Genomic DNA, 20,570 nt, shown 5'->3' on the forward strand with positions numbered 1-20,570 from the left:
ATCCAGGTCATGATGCCAGCTAACAATTAATATTATTATTATTAATAATATTATTATTATTATTAATAATAATAATAATAATATTATTATTATTAATATTAATAAACAGGACTTATATAAAGTTAAAATATTATGCAGCTATATAAATTAAATAGGGGTGCGTAAATAGCAATGCATGTGGTTGAGAGTGTTGCTAGTGGGTTGAGTTCACATGTAGCGCCACCCTTTCTCAATGTGCTAATGTTTATGCTGCCTTCTGGAAGCTGTCCATCATGCAAAAATCCTATTTGCCTTCTGTCACGCTATCTGCCATTTTCTGGAAAACCACAAGGTCTTTTGGAACGTTAGTATTCATTCCTTGTTGCCACTGTTCTCCTACACATACCCAGCAAATGTGTGGGGTTCTAACATGCATAGGGTTTTACTATTAATGTTTAAAGTCGGCCTATTGACTTTAACCTACCTAGCAGTAACCCCGTGTGTTATTCTGGGTAGAAAAAAGTTGCTCAAAGTGGTTACCCTGAGTCACAATCGGGGTAGGTAAACCTATGGGAAGTAATAGTAAATACAGCCTTACCTGTTCCGCCCGTGTCCCGCCCTGTTTATCGCCACGATCCCTGTCTTCTTCCTTCTTCCTCCAGCGTCTTCTGCACACGATGAGTCACCAGGGGAGTTCCCGTGACATCGGTGTGTGTTTGTTGTCGGTGGGGTGGGGTTTTTTTTCCATTTGTTATTGTTCTAATTTATCACCTTTATTTGTAGTTACTGGTTAAATAAAAAATTATTGTGTGCCTGTTTAAAGAAGACAATGTGGCCCTGCTAAGAGGGCAGCACCAGATTCTGGATAATTATAGATTACATCTATGGATAATATTGTTTTATTTAGGTATATCACCTTTATTTGTAGGCACTGTTTGAAAGCAGATCTAATGTTTGCCTATTCAAACATGTTGAAAAATCAGTTCTATGAGGTATTCTTTTTTCACATGACTAAATTGTTAAAAAAAAAGTTACTTTATTTTTTAATTGTAGCACATCATGTATTCCTATCTTCATAAATGTTCAGAGAAAGTCTCACCTGTTTCTACTTCTCATGTTTAATGCGTTTAGGACAATACCACCATTTATTATACACATGTAATTATCAGCTCTGATAAAACATCCACATTGAATATACAGCATTAACTTATTCTGTAATCTATTCTGGCCTTCTTCCTCTTTTCAATGTATCCTATGTTGTGAAAAAGGGGTATTACAAGCTGCAATGAAAGTTACAAAGAGCAATATACATTAAGGATAATGAAAGTTTGAATCTCCTCTCATTTCTCATCTTCTTCTTCTTCCTCTTTCTCTTCAGGTTGCAATTCGTCTTTAAGTTGATCACGGGCAAAATCTTCAAATACAAGATCTTCTTCCTGCTCACTGTGTAAGAGTAAAAACAAAAAATGTTATGGACATTTATCAAAAGCATTTACAAATGGAATTGAAAAACAGAATGGCAAAGCAATGAAATGTTTACTTTACATATGTTGAAATAACTGCTGAGGCTGGCCTTGGCAATAGCTATGTTGTATCACACGCCAAAAAAAACACAACAATGCAGTATGAGTGATTAAAATTACATTTACAACTCAACAATCCTAAACAAGATCGGACTGAAAAAAATCCAAGGGTTATAAGTGAATTTTTTTGATTTTATCAAATCTGTTATGTGTCCATTCAATATCCTAATTTGATTTGCATGTTGCTATGGGCAAGCTGTGAATAAATATTTTGTTTCAAGTGACAAATTTATAGGTGCTTTTTGGCAGCATCATGTTGTTCTTCATAGATTCTGGCCATGAGGGCTCTTTTGTTGTACCTGGTGTATTCAATAATTGAGATGTTGCCACTTTAGGTGCATCCCTTTAAAACTTCTATATAAATTATATCCATTTTTTATAGCTCTGACAGAAAGCAGTTTGTTGAGAGAAAAGCTAGAAAAAGGATGCATGGATGAATATCTGAAGGCTAAAATCACAGGAGCTTTACTCCAGGATTGGAGATCTAGTGGAGGTGAGGCAATTTAAGGTTTAAACACAAACCCCCCCCATACATTTTTTCTTCATTGTTTGGCTGTTGAAACAAATGAAAACAAACAAACAAAAGCGATATTGTTATACCTCGTAATAATGTTTAGCACTGTTTTTGTCTGTTGAAACACGTTATAGTTGTGTGTAGATCAAATAAAAGTATGTTTTTACTGTAAAATTTGTACTATATGAGTGCCATCTAAAAGCCTTTCTCTGCAATCTTTTTCTTTTGTTTCACATACTAGTTTAAAATGTCCAAATTGTTGATACAATACTAAATAATTATTACATTCCACAATTTTAAATACTAAAACCATGCCTGACTTTTTTCATATTTGGGATACCAATACAATCAAACTATTGTGCATTAAAATAAAAAGCATTTCTCCACTTTGTAAGCTGTAAAATCTTATATTGACTCATATGGCACATAAAAAAGAGCAATCAGTGAAGAAAATGGCAATATTTATGGTTTCTTACCTTTCCTTAGCTGTCATTGTGTTGTAATAAAAAATAAAAAAAAACATAGGAAAATTAGGATTCAGAAACATGTATGAATATTATAGAGATATATGTCATATATGAATATGATATGTAATATAAATTTTCTGATAAAAGACATTCCAAAAGTTTGTATTAAACAAGAATATTGATATCATTGCCTTTTACACATCTATGAATCTTTGTATGAATTACTATCATGAAACATGTAACACAACTTGGTTCTATAATTGGTGCTGTTCTTTTTGGTAAGGCACATTTATCATTAGCCTTAAAAAGCAGCACCCAAAGTAATTTATTGGTCTTAGTTACACTGCATGTACTACTTTGGAATGTATTAATTTTTTTTCCTTATCCATTTTATGGTTTTAGCTCATTACTGTTGACTTGAAACTATTCCTTACCTCCACTGTCTGGTTTAGGATGCATAAGGATGAAAGGGAGTTCCGTTGAAACCTCACTGTGAAGAGCAAAACAAAATATAAAACTCAGGTGTAACATAAAATAAAACTCTACATGCACAGTTAAGTATTCTACTAACTATCATGATACCAAATACAATATATGTGTACAATTACTGTAGTGTTGTTGGGGATGCAGTTCCTCTATCTTACATATGTCTGTTGTGGTTGGTTACAGTTTAAGAACATGCAGCTTGTGTGACAGCCATTCGCACAAGGCATGGACAAGTAGTGCAACATGGTTCTGCTAGTGTGGTACGCACATATATATTGTGCCCTAAAGACTTCGCATTGAGTCCTTAGGGCAGAACATTGAGAATTTTGACTTTCTGGGGTAGCTGTAATCCCAGTGGTCGGAGCAGAAGCTGCTTTAGAGTCACAAAGTTTGCTGTTACAAAGGCTGTTAAGTATTTCCTCAGCTTGCCAACACAACCATAAACAAAATTAGATTTAAATTCAAAGCTGCCTGAATATAAAATATATGCAATGTTTTATTTGACTATAGAAGGTATTTTTTCTGCTAGTGCTAGCATGTTTACATTCCCGCTTAAGTTATTTAGCTTTGTAAGCAGAGTCCAAGCTGAAGAAAGCTAATTAACCATTTATAACTCATAAATCCATCACAAATCCAAAAGTCTTCTAACAAATAAGCCTTTTCAGCAAAGGCAAAACAGCCACATTTCCAGCCTGAGCTTAACAATCCTGGACTACAAACATCTCTTTAGTAAACAGGGTGCCCAATGTTATAATGATTTATACCTGGAAGTTATGTCTCCCAAAAGGCTGCCAGATAGGGGAGAAAACAGAAAATTGGTTAATTATGGATTTAACAAGCATAGCTCATTTAAACGGTTATAGATCATTTAGAAAGAAGCCTGCAATTTTGCATACAAGGCCTATGACAAGGTAGGCCAATCTAAATGACTAAACTTCTTTAAAATGTGAAGCTTAACTCTAAGCAGATATATATATATATATATATTGAATTTGTTTTAAATAAAAATAGGGTAGATGCCCAACTTTATCCTAGTATCAGCCTACTGTTTCCTGTATATGCACTGGAAGCCAATCAGGTTGTGCCTTCCTCCTTACTTCTTGTGTTAGTGAACCAGTGGAAATTAGGAGCCTGTCTACATAAAAAAAATACCCCATAGGTAACCTATTACCTATGCAAGATTTCTGATTAGGCATTATTGGGAATTTACCTCCACAGTCAGCACATGGCTTTGTACACATCATGTGGTTGATAGTGACACATTTTTATATATAAAACTGCTTTCCTGCCTGTTAGTGCAGTATTACGTCACTGTTATCACCCCTTCACATCCTGTACACTTTTGTTGATGGAATTGTTTATAGTTTGCTTACTCTGGGTCTCTAAAATTCCAATTAAATAGCTAGAGGGTATGGCAATACCCTTTTTTATTTACATAAAGTCCAAATTAGATAAAAAATACAATTTTTATAACTTACCCAGAGACAGTAAGAGTCACTTTAATCTTGTAATCCACTAAGATTCCCATCACAGTGCGATCAATGCCTTCCTTTAGGCTAAGAAAAAAGTTAGGTGTAGTCAGTAATAAACTCTTATGATAATGTAATTGTCATTTTTGTTAATTCACTGTAAACTGTCTGGCTAAATTAAATGCAAACACATTACTATAATTTTTTTACCACAAAAAAAGACAATAAAATATTTAAAATAAAGATGTACAATTTGTTTTACAATTTAGTGCCTCATTGATGCAGGTTGTGGGGGCCTTGCTTTTTTCAGGAATTGAATATCCTGTAAATTGGAGGAAATATAAAAAAACTAAAATAATTTTATAGTTATCATCTGTGCTTGGGAACTTTTTCTTCTTAAATTTCAGATGGCTCTAACCACATATTCATATGAAAAACTTTACACTCTACCTTTTGACCAATTTTTAGAGGAACATATGTTCACACTTGTCATTATTTTTGAGTTTTTGTACTCATGCTACATTGGTAGCAGATAATTTACTACCTATAGATTTTTTATGGATGTTATACATTTTTATCAAAATTCACATGTGAGTAAAACCCAGCAAACAGTTAAGCACAAGTCCCTTTTTTTTCTAGATTTAATTGATCTCCCATTCCAGTGTTTACTTGCAATAACAAAATTTGAAAGGGCCCCATTGTTGCCTATTTTTAATATTTTACATTAAAATGTGGCTTACTGTATTTCCAGCCAGGGGTAATGTTGCTGTTTGCCCCCCATCCATTTAGCCCTCCTTTGCTCAACTAGTGTTTCCTTTTACCCAGCCTATGCAGCAGCAAAGGAGGAGGAAGATAAGATTTTCCTTTAAAAAAAGGATACATTCCCCATGTCCAATTATAAAAGATATCTAAAGTGGATGTCTTTCTTATTTTGCCAGTTTTCAGTAAAAGCTTAGGTCATGTTCTTTCAGTTAGGTATTTTCTAGCTTAAAACTGCGTAAGTACCCCAAGTATTTTTTTTTTTTCTGTTTCATTATCCCTTATATTACTAAGATTTTTTGTTCAGACAGCTTACCTGAAGCAGATATTTTCTTCACTGTTTTTTCTGAATTGTTGGTCACAGTTACAGCCACAGAAATTGGTTCTCCATGATAAAACACCTGCAGGTAGGAGAAATGATGGCAGGATAGAGTTTACATTTAAGATGGTATTTCTGAGGAAGTTACATTATAATGTAATCACGCTGGGCCTGATGGTTTCCATTTTTCAAATCAGTTGATAAATCAGTAACATAGACTCAGTGATTTATCAAAGCTGTCAAAGACTGCAAAAGATAGACGAATAGGTCTGAATGGGTCTGATGGGGTAACCTGGGTGATGAAGCAAACCTTGAATGGATTTCCTAAAATCATTTGCTATTATTTGGCAAATGTTCTCAGTCCTGCACTAGATCAATTCCATGTTTGCTGGATCACCCAGCTTCACCCATTACAGTATATTTTTTGCAGTGGAAAGCTTTGATAAATCAGGTCCACTGAGTCTGTGAAACTGATTTGAAAAATGGAAAACTTATATGACCTTGTGTGCTCATGTGTGTGCATGGAAGCTTACAATGGCTTCACCCACAACCCACAAGGAATATGTCAAAACGGTCAAACATAGAAATAGCCCTCTGTTCCTATAGAACATAGATACATAAAGAAAGCAAATGTAATCTAAAGTCTAGCATGTCTGCTCAAGGAGTACTTTGAGCATTTGGTAGTATATATCAGCATATATTAAAGTGGAAAACATTCAAAAAGCCACTGACTGACTAGTTGTAATTCATTATGTAACTAACTGATATAAGTAAAAAAGAAATATACTTTATATGGGGTGGCATCAAGCCCCTAGATTCTGCAGAACTTTACCTATGAGATCCAATTCTGAAAGAGGCTTGGGAGTATCAAATATGTTTCATTACTACCTAGCTGTACATTTGATGTGAGTTTTGGACTGGTGTCGAAATGCGGGTTCTAAACAATGGGTGTCAATTGAGCAAACTGTCTGCCGAACACCCCTGAACCTTTTGCCATGGCTAGCCTTAGTGGTCCTGCCCCACATTAAGTCCCACCCTATGGTGGGCTATACCTGGCAATTAGCGGTAAGGAACGTTTATCGATTATAGCGTTTATAGCGGTAAGGAACGTTTCTCTCGCCTTCTCCATCGCCCCTCTTCCCTATCCTGGGTAAACCATCCTTCCCCCCAGGGGTGGGGGATGGAAGTTTCTGGTGCTACTCTCTATAGGTATCTGTAGAGCAAAACATTTCATTTGTTCGGGTAGATGGACAAGGCGAGAGGAATTGGGGGATTGCTCAGGAGAATTTGGTCTGGACTTTTTGGAGATCTCCACAACTCTCACATATTTTGCAAACTCTCCAACCAGCCTTGACTTTTAGCAGACCTTTAACTCCCTTCGAACAACTGTGTACAGGCAAGGGGAGGTATTCAACATTCCTTGTCCATTGTATATGGCCTTTTACAGTCCTCACCCTCGGAATACAAGCCTATGTTTCTCCAATCCTGGGAAACAGACCTAGGCCTCACATTCTCTGCAGAACAAAAAGAGCCTATTCTGCACTGGGCCCATAAGGCGTTCATAAGCAGCAGGTTTCAAGAAACCTGCTATAAGCTAGTCTCACGATGGTACTGCACCCCAGAGAATCTCCACCACATCCTTCCTAACATGTCAGATCGCTGCTGGTGGTGCCCCGGCATTCTTCCTCCTGCAACACAACTCGTTCCCCCTAAAAATATACAAATCATCCGTAATAAGACATCTGATTATAGCTGCAACCTCGAAGCCCTGAGCCTCCCATGATTCGTTTATGGATACACAGAGTTAACGAAATCTACCATTTGGAGGACCTTACCACCTCCATTCGGGGTATCAGCAGAAAAGTGGCCATCACATGGTTCTATTGGTCTTAATTCATGACAAGCAATGAATATCATGACTACTTTACCTGAAACTAGTGTTCTGAAATGAGACATTGTTTCCTCGTCTCCACCCTCTCTCCAGACAAGAGTTTCCCTACACTCATATTTGCGAGGCTCCCTTAACCCGGCAGTTTCCTACTGGTAGGGCATATCCCCCCCGTACCCTTTTATTCCACACATGTGTCCACTTTAAAAATTTACAAGTCAGTTTAAAGGTTTTTGGTTTGGTTTTTGGTATGTACTGTAATTGAATGACTTATTTTACATGCAATTGCAAAGTTTGCACATTTTTGATTGTTATTTATTGGTTGTTATTGTTATTGCACTATTGCCTCTCTATCCCTATTTTTATTTTCTGTATCCCTTTGAAATAAATTATTAAAGAATGTTTAAAAGAAAGAAAGAAAAAAAGAAAAATACTATTTACTATAAAATATACCAAAATACAGTGTATATATATATATATATATATATATATATATATATATATATACCAAAATATACTATACTATATAATATATATTTTGACTAAATTCACTCTTACCTCCTTTGCCAAGGAAGCTGTCAGGTGCAGAGGTTTGTCTGACATAAAGAACTGCCAGGAGGTCTCTGCACGAGGTGTAGGTCCAGGCTGGTCAGGGGCATATTGGATTTTTCGTATCAGTAGTCGCACAGAGTTCCTAAAAAATAAAAAATGTTCAAAATCAATTAGTTGACATAATTTGTGGACATTGGCTATAAATGTAACCACTATTCTACAGTTTGTTGGAAGCCAAAGTAAAGTTAACAAAGCTGTTTTACACATTGTACAATAATATTACACATGTGTAACAAATATTTTTAACAGTTTATACTAAAAGAAAAGTTATCAGGTGGAATTTAGATCTAATTCATTAGGAACTTGATCAGGTAGTGGTTTTGGGAATCAAAGAACAATTAAACCCCAGGGTGTTTATTGAATTACAGAGTTGATTGTCTATCTAAAACAGGAGAAAGTTGGCAAGAATACAGATATCAAAGGATTTACAACCCTTGCTCATGTAGCACTTAAGAAAATTTAGTGTTTTTTAGCTCGAACATGGATCTGTGTTCTAATAATCATTACCTTGTTTGCAAAATCTTTGATTTATAACTTATATTACTTAAAAGATGTAGTAGGGCCATGTGTAACGTTTTGCACGTACAATGCCCTAGATAACTGAACTGCATACTGATTTGTATTAGAAATCAGAGTAGGGAGTTAGTGAAACTTATTTTGCATTGAAATATCCCATTTTTTTACTATCTAGGTTGGTTAGACAAAATTTGCTTGAAAATTACATTTTTGTTGTAAAATAAAGCCCTGTGATCACCACTTCAGTGTTGACATAGAAATCACATGACTTTATAAAAATAGGATAGGGTTAGCATTAGGGATAGGGATATTGTTGTAGCATGCAGTTAGGGTTAAAGTCTTTCTCCAAATCTATATACTATTTTTACAGATAATGAGGAGATTTTCCCTCAAAAGACCGGGTTCAGGTTAGTTTCAAGGAACATTTAGGAGCTGTTTCAAGTGAATTTAACCAATAAATACCACACAATTGTCTCCAACAAATTTAAACTAAAAAGTTTGTAAGTGTTTTAATTCTTTTAGGAAATTTCGGCAAAGTGAGAACACTTATTTTACTATCCTTTGTCTTCATACTTAAAGTTAACATTTCATTGCAACTAAAGTTACAAAAAAGTGTTCAGTTTTACCTGATTTACTTGATTTTTATGGTTTCAGCACATTTTGTACAAAAAGAAATATACAAATCTAAGTGCAAGTTGATACATATAACACAAATTATAATTGACTCACTTTTTGTGAATTCTGTCATCTAAGTTGGTAGTTGAAAATGCTTTAATCTCAAAGTCCACGCCGCATGCCTTAATGTAAGTATGATAAAACATCAGTGCATGACTGACCATATGTTATAGTTTATCTCTGCATATAATTTTATGTACAAATATCCACATATAAAAAGCTACATCATTTGCTTTCATATGCTTTTACAATGTTGTTTTCCTTTTTTCTTCATTATTTGGTTCCTTTTAGGGCCTCCATTATTATCAGACAAAAAAGGAGAACTCATTTGGCCCTACTTTTAGATTTATATTTATACAATAGAATGTAGCATATAGTTTCCCCTCACCTTGCCAACATCTGATGGAGCTGGCTGTAGACACACTGAGCATGGTAGGTAATCAGGAAACTGCAAGAAACACAGAAAATTAGGAAATATTTAATTTTATGTATTTTTCAAACTATATGTAAAAATTTTAAAAAAATGAAAACCATCAGACAGCTTAAAGTGTTTCTTCAAACTTAGAGAACTAACATCGTAGACTCAACCTTTAAACAGAAATATAATGCCTTGGGGTTAATAAGTTTTTTTTTTAAACTAATTTTTATTATCTGTCCATTGAACAAATTAGCACATAACAGAGATGCCAGAGCACAAGATTCTTTTCAAAAGACTCTAGCTATGTTGTCACCAGGGCCAAACAGTTGTGATCATCAGGGACAAAACTCTAACACTGATACAGCTGTCCCTCAATGCACCATCATGTATTGATAAACTAAACATTTATGACTACTTTCCTAAGAAGGAGAGCAAAGTGAGGTGAAACTTGCTTGTCATCTCCGCTCCCTTCTAAAGGGCCTGATTTATTAAAGCTCTCCAAGGCTGAAGAGGATACACTTTCATCAGTGAAGCTGGGTGATCCAGAAAACCTGGAATGGATCTGGTCCAACATTGAAAACATTTGCTAACAATTAGCAAATGACTTTTAAGAAATTCATTCCAGGTTTGCTGGGTCACACAGCTTCACTGATGAAATTGTATCCTCTCCAGCCCAGGAGAGCTTTAATAAATCAGGCCCAGTAGAACAGAACCATGTCTGTCTAACATATGTATAGGGCTTAAGAACAGCAATAAGTATTTCCTTTCAAGAAGACTGTTTCTAATTGTAGTTAAATATAAACTAAATAATTAATTATGTCTTTGACAGACTCTGTACACTAAAGGTGTTATACAAAACAAAAATAAGTGTCATCAAGAATATAAAATATTAAACAAATAAATAATAATTAATGCACAAAACCAGTATACAGACGTATACAAAAATAGACATAATCGTGTTCCTTAACCTGTCTGAGATCTAAACAACTGTAAATGATGAAGGAAGCACATAGCAACCCAGGGAATTTGTGTTTTAAACAGTTGTACTGTGTTAGTGGGATAGTGACTAGCACTGCAAGGTGGCACTATAATTGGGGAAGAAAACAAAATAAGCATTCAACCACTGCTGGAATATTTTCGGTTCAAAACTAAAATAGGAGAAATATTATATTACCGCAACCAAGAAAGGATATGCATTATTTCCCAACTTCTTCATTAGCCGCTCCTGGACCTTTGTGAGGCATTTTACATCTTCTACAGGTGGATACACCTGCGTACGTGCAAAGTAGAGGTCCTTGCGGAAGGTCAAGCCAATAACATCAATATCCTCATTACCATAGCGGAATGCACATGTTAGGGTAACATACACTGTAAAAAGAGTATAGAAAAGAAACAGATAATTTACAAAATTATTAACATGGGAATTGGGTCAATCCAATAACTTCATAATTGATGCTTGGGGTATTGTGCAGGGTAGAATAACCTAATGATTGTTGATGCAAAGTTTCTGTAGAAGGAAACCACAGCTGGAATCAAAAAAGCCTTTACCTGCCAAAAAACCTAGATCCCTGTGTGGAAGTAGTATATATCTGTATATAGTATACCTGCAGGGACCCATATCTAACATAACTAGAGCTCTTTAATCATACAGAAGCATGAGCTATTCTGATTGCAGATCTATTGGTCTAACATAGCAAGGGGCATACTGGACCTCTCTAGTGAGACCACTGGATCTATATAAAAAGCAAGGTTCATTTTGTGCAGCATGTTGGTAGGGGGGCAGCATTTTTATTGTAAGCCTTTGCACACTCTATTTTCTTTTGGTTTTTATTATAACATGGAGAAAAAGTGAAAGAAGATAATTTTAAAAAGTTTCTAGCAAATGGCAGGAAATATCAAATATTACTGACTTTTGGTTAAAAAAATAGCATCAATAAATGCCACAAATTGTATGTTTTACCGGATATGTATTTAGCCAATTTAAAGTACATTTTGATTTGAACTTTGAAAGAATCCAGCGTACATAATTCATACATAAATGAGTAAATCCTCACATGACCTATCATGCAGTTTATCATGGTAATCCATTTTAATCCTTTGGATATATACCTTTTTTTCCTTTAAGAAGATCAGGATCCACAAAGACAACACCATCTGCAATACAAGTAAGTACATTTTTTTTAACAATATTTTTAAAGTTGTAAATTAATAATGTACATGTCAACAATAAAACATTGCACAAAAACATTCTGCCAACTTTTTGTAAACAATTAACTTACCCACTGGTTCCACAGACTCTACATGATCAATATAATCCCTCTTACCAAGATATACACTCACCTGTATGTAAAAAAAAGGAACACTTTATTACTATTCAACACAAACATAAACATAAAAATTTTACCATTGTATCAAACACTTTATATTCCTATGATTTACTTAAAATACTTTAATAATATATTAGTGAATACATTTTTATATTAGTCAATGATAATGATGTAATAATTTTAAATTTGGTCAGAATGTATGTGGCACTTATTAAAAGAGTACTTTTTTACTTGGCCTATTTTTACCTTGATTTCTACCTGGATCTAAACTTGTGAATTTTATACAGAATTTGTGGGACTAAAAAGCAAAATGCTGTATGAGAAGCTGGATATTGCAATGATAGCTTGGCAATAATGCAAAAATTACAAATTTACCAATAACATTTTAAAAGTAAAACAAAAACAATAAAAATATTTTCTATTTAAAAATAATTTATAGTTTCTTTTCCCACACAGAATTGTCAGCTTCTACACCTCTTTTGTAGCGTGGGGATCAGCTTTTTTTTTTTGGTTGAGCTCATCAAGTATGTAATGTATGCAATGGCTATTGTGGCCCCAAAATTGTGTACCATTGTTATTTCTTCGCAATCTTAGTAGGCTTAAAATTGTTGGGGATATTGAGCAAACATTGTAAATGAAAACAAATTAAAGACATGTCATCAATGACTTGTTTATTTGTTTATTACAAAATGTTAAGCTTGTATTTCACATTCATATCTGAATTCTAAGGGTCTGATTTATTAAAGCTTTCCAATGTTCCAATACTGCAGAGGATACACTTTCATCCAGGGTGATCCAGCAAACCTGGAATAGATCTTTTCAAAGGCAATTGCTATTGCAAATGTTTTCAATCCTGGATAAGAAGTTTATTCCAGGTTTGTTGGAATATAGCAATAGATAAGGACCATAAACATCACCACAGGTGATAAGGTGTTAAGGTGCCAGATGTGGATCCTTCTTCTTGTATAAAGGCTATAGTAGAAAATTAGGCTGATATCTGAAAAATCTCCATATACATTTTAGGTATTTTATGGTGCTGCAGTTGGAGCTAGTTAGTTTTAAACACCCCCAGAACAACATACCAGAACAACTAATGGAGAGATGATTTCTCACCTCAAGTGATTTCCTATTACTTCTTGATGTGTATTCAGGACATAAAGTAAAAATAAATCTAACTAATGGGACATAGATGTTAAAACAACAAGGAGTTTTTAACTTATCCTAATTCAATGCAAAACTATCTGCCAAATAAATATTATCACGCTAATAAAATTGTGCTGCATAGTTAGATATTCTTACCGCCTTATCACGGGAGGTTTTCTTGTAGATAACAGATCGGGACTTTCTTTCTCCACTCATAGTACCTGGTCTTGGAGATCTGTTAGCAAAGAAAGGGTTAGAGACTGTTTAGAAACTTGGCTTTTTACATATATGAACATATAGTATCTTGTTGTGGGATATCACATTTTTTTGCATGCCTAAGTAATTTTTTAGTGCCCCAAAGGAAACTAAAGTGTATATGTTAGCATATATTTTATAAAAAAATGTCGATTTTAAAGTGATTTTTAATATGATGTTTTCAAATTTTTATATATAGCGAGATCTGTCCTATTCTGTTTGCCAACTCCTGAGTCATATAAATGTATAAATGACAAAAACTTGCATTAGGATTCATTCTTGCTAGTATGTGCAGAAATTGGTGAGGTAATGCAATACAAGGTTAGTGGAACCTTAAATGAACCTTATCAACACACTGCAGCACAGCAAGCAGAAACACAAAACAGGGAATCTGACATTGGACCTGGAATGATTGAGGGACTTTCTGATTCACAGTTTTATAAATAGGGATCAAAGCATTCTGTGCAATGAGGTACATTGGGAACATTATTTAAATGAATGGGCTGATGAATACAATGCATGGCAACACATGTGCATTTGAAAAACACAGTGAACAGTCATTGCGTGAATGAGACCCTTGTGATAGGGAAAAAAGATGAACTGTAGCTATTTAATTTATCTGAATATATGCATGCAGATTGTTCCATTCTGGACAGAATCAAGTAAATAATCAAAAATAATGGTTTGAAATTGCCTGCATCATTCTCTGTGGATCAGCCAGTTCTGCATACATTCAGATAAGTCTCTACATCAGGCATTTTCTACATCTTTAGATTTGTTCATAACTTCTTGCAATATAAGGAGGGGAACAGTAAAATACAAAACTTTTAGATCTCTTAAGCCTCTACCTAACCAGAGGGGTGTTAAAAAAAATTAAAATTCCGTAATCGTTTTTTTAATGTTATAAACTGGTAAAATATAGCAATTTATAATACAATTATGTAAAAAAGGAACAACCACGGCTTAATTGCTAGAACTATGGCCTTGTAGGATTGGGGTTCCAAAGTTGAATATCAGCCAGAACACTATCTTTGTCGATTTCTTCCCATGTATGTGTGGGTTCCTTCCAATAACCCAAAAACATACTGGTAGGTTAATGGTATTTCCCTAAATAGGGCTTAGACCTTGATATTGACTATGGTGAGATTGTGAGCTTCTCCAAAAACAGTACCATGACTATGGACTCTGTAAAGTGCTGCAGAAGATGCCCATGCTTTAAAAAAATAAACTTGTTGATTTGGTTTTTCTTCTCATCTTCTTTTATCTACTGAGCTAAGATGATCCTATTAACATGTAAAAAAGAGACCAGAATTTAGAAGTGTATCTATAAGGTGTTAAGAAGATTACAAGATTAGGGAACATTAGATTAAAAATGCACTAAACATATTACATTGAAAAAGAAGACAATGACACAGCTAAGTACTACTGCCATATGACGAAAGGACCTAAAACCATGCTGTAAAACCATTTTGGTTTTAGTTCTTTGATTTAAAAACTATAGTAAAACAACCTTTTTGCTATGGAGATAGTAGGAAAACAAAAAAGACTTTTAAATGGGTATATTTATTGGTATATTTACAAATAATTCCCCTGTCAATTTTGCTGCATGTTCGCTGACAGCCTTTTGAATTTTTCTACATTTTTCCTTTTAAACCTTATTAAAACAATGACTCGTTCTGCTACCTAGTACCCAGTCCTCAAAAGTGCACATTAGTCACAATAGCAAATGTTATGTAGTCTAATAAATTATTGTACAGGATTAGAGAAGAATAGTTTATAAATTTATCCTTTGTCAGATTTTTACTGTTGTCTGTGTCCCACTAGGGATATATTACTCCCTTTATTTGTTCCGGCGACATTATCCCTAAAACTGAAAGTAAGGGGCAATCCAATCATTCTAAAGTAAATATTTAGAACAAGGGATAGGGGAAATCCTTTAACAACGACACTTGGTTCTTATGACAAAAATTTAAAATACTTCCAAGCCTTGGAGAGTGTTCCCCTCATTTCTGCTATAGCTTTAGAACAGGTACCGTAGTTAAAAGAAACCTACATAGAATATTAATATTATTTATATTATTAATAATAAACAGGATTAATATAGCGCCAACATGTTATGCAGCGCTGTAAATTAAATAGGGGTTGCAAATGACAGATACAGACAGAGGAGGGGACCCTGCCCCGAAGAGCTTACAATCTAGGAGAGAAAGTCATTTACTGTGTAACTATTTTTGTTGTTAGTGTGTTGTTTAACATTGCTTCTTTTTCTTTCTTTCTATTGGGAAAGACATAAAGCATTGCTAAGATATTTTTTTAAGGTTTTAAAAACAAAATGCGATCAAAAAATAGAAAATATTATATTGCTTCAAGTAAATAATCAAAATCATCGTAAAACATTTGCAGAAATATAGGAACAGCCTATTATGCCTATTTTTCATCATGGGACCTAGTCTGAAGAATAAATGCTACTCCTTTTATATACAAAAAGTATATCTACCAAAAACATGCACACATTATTACAATCTACCACTCTTTAGATGTGAACATTTTTATTTTTCTATTCACCAATTATTTTTATAATTTGGTGTCAACATATTTCTCTATTCTGTCTGCAGAATGAACCATAGTTGTCACATTCAGGAGTTGGCGGAGTAGGTTAATTTTCATTACATGGCAGATTCATGTGGCTACTGGATGAGGTTCTTGTTCCCAGGCAGTGTAGGTCAAGGTCACTGTATTTCTGGCAAGATCAACAGGTATTTGTAAACTTGCTAAAATTGCTCCAAAGTTTTAGTTACAATTTAGAAATGATGATATAACAAAGTATATTTTTGTTATTGGTCAGTGAAAACTGAAACATTTATATAGGGATGCAATTTAAAGTATAAATTACAACATGAGCACCCAATCCAGATGTGTGCAGAGGAATTTTGTCTTCAAAATATTTTATGTTTGAAACTAATATTTAAGAAACAATGTGAACTTTTAAGATTTGATTTAAATGAAATGTGAATTTTACTAACAGTAAATTTATGTTAGTAGTATAAATTTCATGTTTTCCCAAGAGAGAAAAGCTGCTACAAATTATACATCTGACATGCAAATTTAATTAAGAATACCTAAAAAATAATGTATATAATAATTAAAACTAAAACAGTAAAAGCATTCTTTTAAAAATGCCTAAGCTACAAAAAATTATACACAAACTTATGCACAATAAAACTGCTACAGGAACTTCAAAAAGTCACTTACAAAAATTCACAAAAATTTCTTACTATGCAGACAGCAGCAAGATCAAGTGGGAGATCTTCAGATTGTGGGTACAAACAGTGATAGATTCTGACTGCTAAGTACCGGCAGTCCAATATGTAGCAGCAGCAGGAGGGTGGGGAGGAGAAAACATCCAATTATTCCCCAACTGGGGGTGTGAAGCAAGTGGGATTAGGAGATGAGCCAGAAGTATCTGTGTCAGCACCTAGGAGCATTAACAAGAGGTTGTAGGACATAGCATAGGCAAAGTTATTACTGGTCATTAGGTGTACCTACTGCTTCTATCAGGTCTGGGCATGGAGGTCATGCTACAGTGCTTGATGCCAAAACATTCTGCCATGGCTATATTTATTAGAAGGCAACCAACTGTCCACAGACTCTCTTACAATTTACAGTATTTTTTTTCATTTTGCATTAATATAAGCCCCAATGGCAGTGACCAGCTCACCATACCTTCCTTTTTCAAAGATCTGTCTCTTATAGACTTTGGCGGGGTTAAGTGCTAATTTTCTGCTGGGTTTTACAGAACTCTTACTGAACCCAGGCAGATTTACTTGTCTTCACATGGATATAAGCACACCATCACTTTAGAATTAGTTGATTAGGTTTAGAATAGTTTAAAATTAGATGATTAGGTAGCTATGTGGCAAGAGGTAACGTTCACTGGTCATAAACCTAAATTTAAACTTTTAGAATGCAACATAGAATGTAGGCAGAATAACAACAGTTAAATCTATGATTGAGAACAATGTCTCCCTTAGGTCAATGGACCTGTTTGATTAAAGCTCTCCAAGGCTGGAGAGGAAACATTTTCATCAGTGAAGTTAAGAGATCCAGCAAACCTGGAATGGATTTCTTCAAAGTCATTTGCTATTTGTTAGCAAATGTTTTGAAACCTGTACCAGATCCATTCCAGGTTTTTAATACAAAATAACAACAGACATAATGGTGCCCCTATACCAAGAATTGGTGTAACATGCTGTAAGTGCTCTGAATATGTGTTATTTAGATACGGTTCTAGACCTAATAAAATGTTTTAAAAAGGGTCAGAAGGTTTCTAAAGGAACAGAATATAAACTACTGATTTTTACACAAAATCAATGCTAGTGTTTACAGAGAATGGTCATAAAAAAGTAGATCAGAATAGAATGGATAGACTGGTTCAAGCTGGCAGAAGGCACCTAAATTAGTGCTTGCTACAACTGAGTTATGCAGGACAGCATCACTGAATCATGATGAATCTTGAAGCAGATGGGCTACAGCAGCAGGAGACCACACTGGATGCCCATGTTGACAGCTAAGAACAGGAACATAAGGCTAAAATTTGCACAGCCCTATATGTGAAGGGCTGTGCAAATGTGAACAAGAAAATGTTGGAAAAATGTTGCCTGGTCTGATGAGTCTTGAACTCTGATACAACATTCAGATTGTAGGGTCAAAATTTGGCATCAACAACATAAAAACATGGATTCATCCTGCCTTGTATTATTAATTCAAGGTAAAGGTGGGGGTGGTGTAATGGTTGGGGGCATTTTCTTTGAGCCCTTTAGTACCAACTAAGCATCATTTACATGTCACAGGCAACCTTATTATTGTTGATAACCATGTCCCTCCCCTTATGACCACGGTGTAACCGCCTTCTGATGGCAAACGTGGATTCAACCTGGTATTAGTAAGTTGTGCCTTATAAAGTGACCAGTGAGTGTTTTATTTCAAACCAGAACTTCAGAGTTGGAAAGTAAAAAGGCTTGATATCATTCTGGGTGACCTATTGCTTATACAAAAAAAAATTGGTCACTATCACTTTCCTAACAAGTCTTTCGTGTGGGTCCTAAATATCTGATGCTGTGAGAGCAATCTGGGAATGAAATAAAGTAAATGATTTAAACATGAGGTAGGCACTCGCATATCTTTGTACATAGTTTCAACTTTTATTATATATATAATAAGAAAAATATAAAAGCAGCTATTGCAGACTCCCATCTAAAAATGTCTGTTGCTCGTCTATCTGGCTTCCAGTCTACAGCACTGACTTGGACCAGAAGTCATTCTTATTATGACAGCAGCCAAAATTAGAATAAAGGGAAGCCTCTGATCTGAATACCTAGTGAGGGTCAGTCCTTCAAAAACTATTGAAGACATAATAGAGCCAGTAAGCTAGCATTTTCATAGAGGTCATCAAATTACAGCCTCTATATTTCCTCAATATTGTCTTACTGTACTCTGTAATACCGTAGGCCTATTTCTGACCGAAACCTCCTTTTACAGAGGGTTCTGCACTCTTAACCCAAGTTATTGCTTGTGATGCACAATTTATGCCAGATTGTATTTTCATTTTTATTGTGTATGGAAGAAGTCATCTGGATGCAACAACTAATTGGTATCACTGTGCACCAAAACCTAAATGTATATTGATCTGTATTGGTACAGATCGCAAAGCACGCTTCTATCAATGTGCAGGTGAAGACACTGCATCACACACTCATCTTCATTTGGTCTCATATTTACTAAATATGAAGACCTGCTTCTGTCCTTCATACTTTAAATCAATAGCCAGGAAAAACCATGCAGAAAGTGATGTCAGGGTAGCACGCTAGTAAATACAGACAATACATCAGGTAGCTTTTGTCACGTACCTTAACAATGAATTGTAAATCTTCTGTGAGCATGGCATACCTGACCTCATTGGCAGATTTACAATCACCTGCACATAATCTTCCTATAATCCCTCCGATTAGGTAAATCTTTGTGAGGGATACAAGTGATGCACTCACTGACAACTTGTGTAACCTTCTTTCAGTTGGTCATTCCAGTGTCGTTCATTAGAAAAAAACTGCAATTTTCAGCGCTGAGGTTTTTTGTAGCACGATGGTGACCATCCCATCTTCTGCCCTTTATCAGTGGAAGATATAATAGAAGTTGAATATTGAAAGGTAATGCCCATATCAGAACTGTTAATGAGATCAGCATTTGGGAACATTTAGCAGGTAAATATGAATTACATTGTATGGATGTCCCTACAGTTTAAATGTTAGACTCCAGTCTCAGACTGGAATCAAACATTACAGGCATTCTTGTTTCGTAAGTGATGTTAGGTATATATATGCAAAAAACTCCCACTGAGTTTATGCATATTTATCTGATCCAAATTTACCTTGCTTTTGTCTGTCATGTTCACAATATCAGTGAATGATATTGGGAAATTTAGAGGTCACCTGCTATCCTCTTCTTGAAAACAATTATTGCCTGGGTATGTCCGTCTATAATACTTGTTAAGTCACTTGTCAATCATACAGCAAATGAAAGAAAAGTATGATAATTAAAAACGAATTAAAAAATGAAGGCCAAAGCATTAGCATGACAGCTGGCAAGTTGTTTTGGAAAGCAGAAGATAGCCATTCATGTCACAACAAAGTGAATCTGTGCTTTGCCCATGCGGGGCAAGGCAACAAGTAGTCAACTTTAAAATAGACCTCTACAAAAACACTTTTTCTGAGCCAGTGTCTAAGAGCTTTTGAATGCATTAAATTGCATACAAAAGCACAAAATGCCAATGTGCAGCAGTTCTCAGGAACAGTGGTAATACAACTAAATATTCGGTGATTAATCTTGAATCAATTTTGCAGATGATGCAGATACTGCTATTATGAACCTAATATTCCCTATTCTTCACTTTCTGTAAAGGAATTAACACAAATTTGACAAAACTTTCTTCATATTTTGATTTGGTGGATTTCAAGTCTTAGGAAGAACAATGATCGAGCAGGATACTGCCATAACTTATAAAGCCGTGCAAGACAACAATATGCCAGATGTAGGCTTTTGACACGTCAAATTATTCTGACATTTGTACAGCAAGGCCCTGACAGATCAATGAATAATTGACTAGG

The 20,570-nt window shown here is 34.8% G+C and overlaps 1 protein-coding gene across 1 annotated transcript; it reads right to left on the reverse strand.

Moving 5' to 3' along the window:
- Nucleotides 1–1,079: 1,079 nt before the first annotated feature.
- SAG (S-antigen visual arrestin) lies at nt 1,080–16,806 on the reverse strand. The gene is made up of 13 exons (XM_072410112.1): nt 16,686–16,806; nt 13,312–13,390; nt 11,965–12,025; nt 11,795–11,839; nt 10,860–11,053; nt 9,656–9,715; nt 9,322–9,389; nt 8,023–8,158; nt 5,548–5,658; nt 4,508–4,629; nt 3,794–3,817; nt 2,968–3,033; nt 1,080–1,422 (listed from the first exon to the last, which is right to left on the reverse strand). Exons 2-13 carry the CDS (start codon nt 13,369–13,371, stop codon nt 1,320–1,322), a joined length of 1,050 nt encoding a protein of 349 aa, XP_072266213.1. The 5' UTR covers nt 13,372–13,390; nt 16,686–16,806; the 3' UTR covers nt 1,080–1,319.
- Between the last annotated feature and the right edge of the window lie 3,764 nt (nt 16,807–20,570).

Source organism: Pyxicephalus adspersus, chromosome 4 (genome assembly GCF_032062135.1).
Source record: "Pyxicephalus adspersus chromosome 4, UCB_Pads_2.0, whole genome shotgun sequence".
NCBI classification, from domain to species: Eukaryota; Metazoa; Chordata; class Amphibia; order Anura; family Pyxicephalidae; genus Pyxicephalus; species Pyxicephalus adspersus.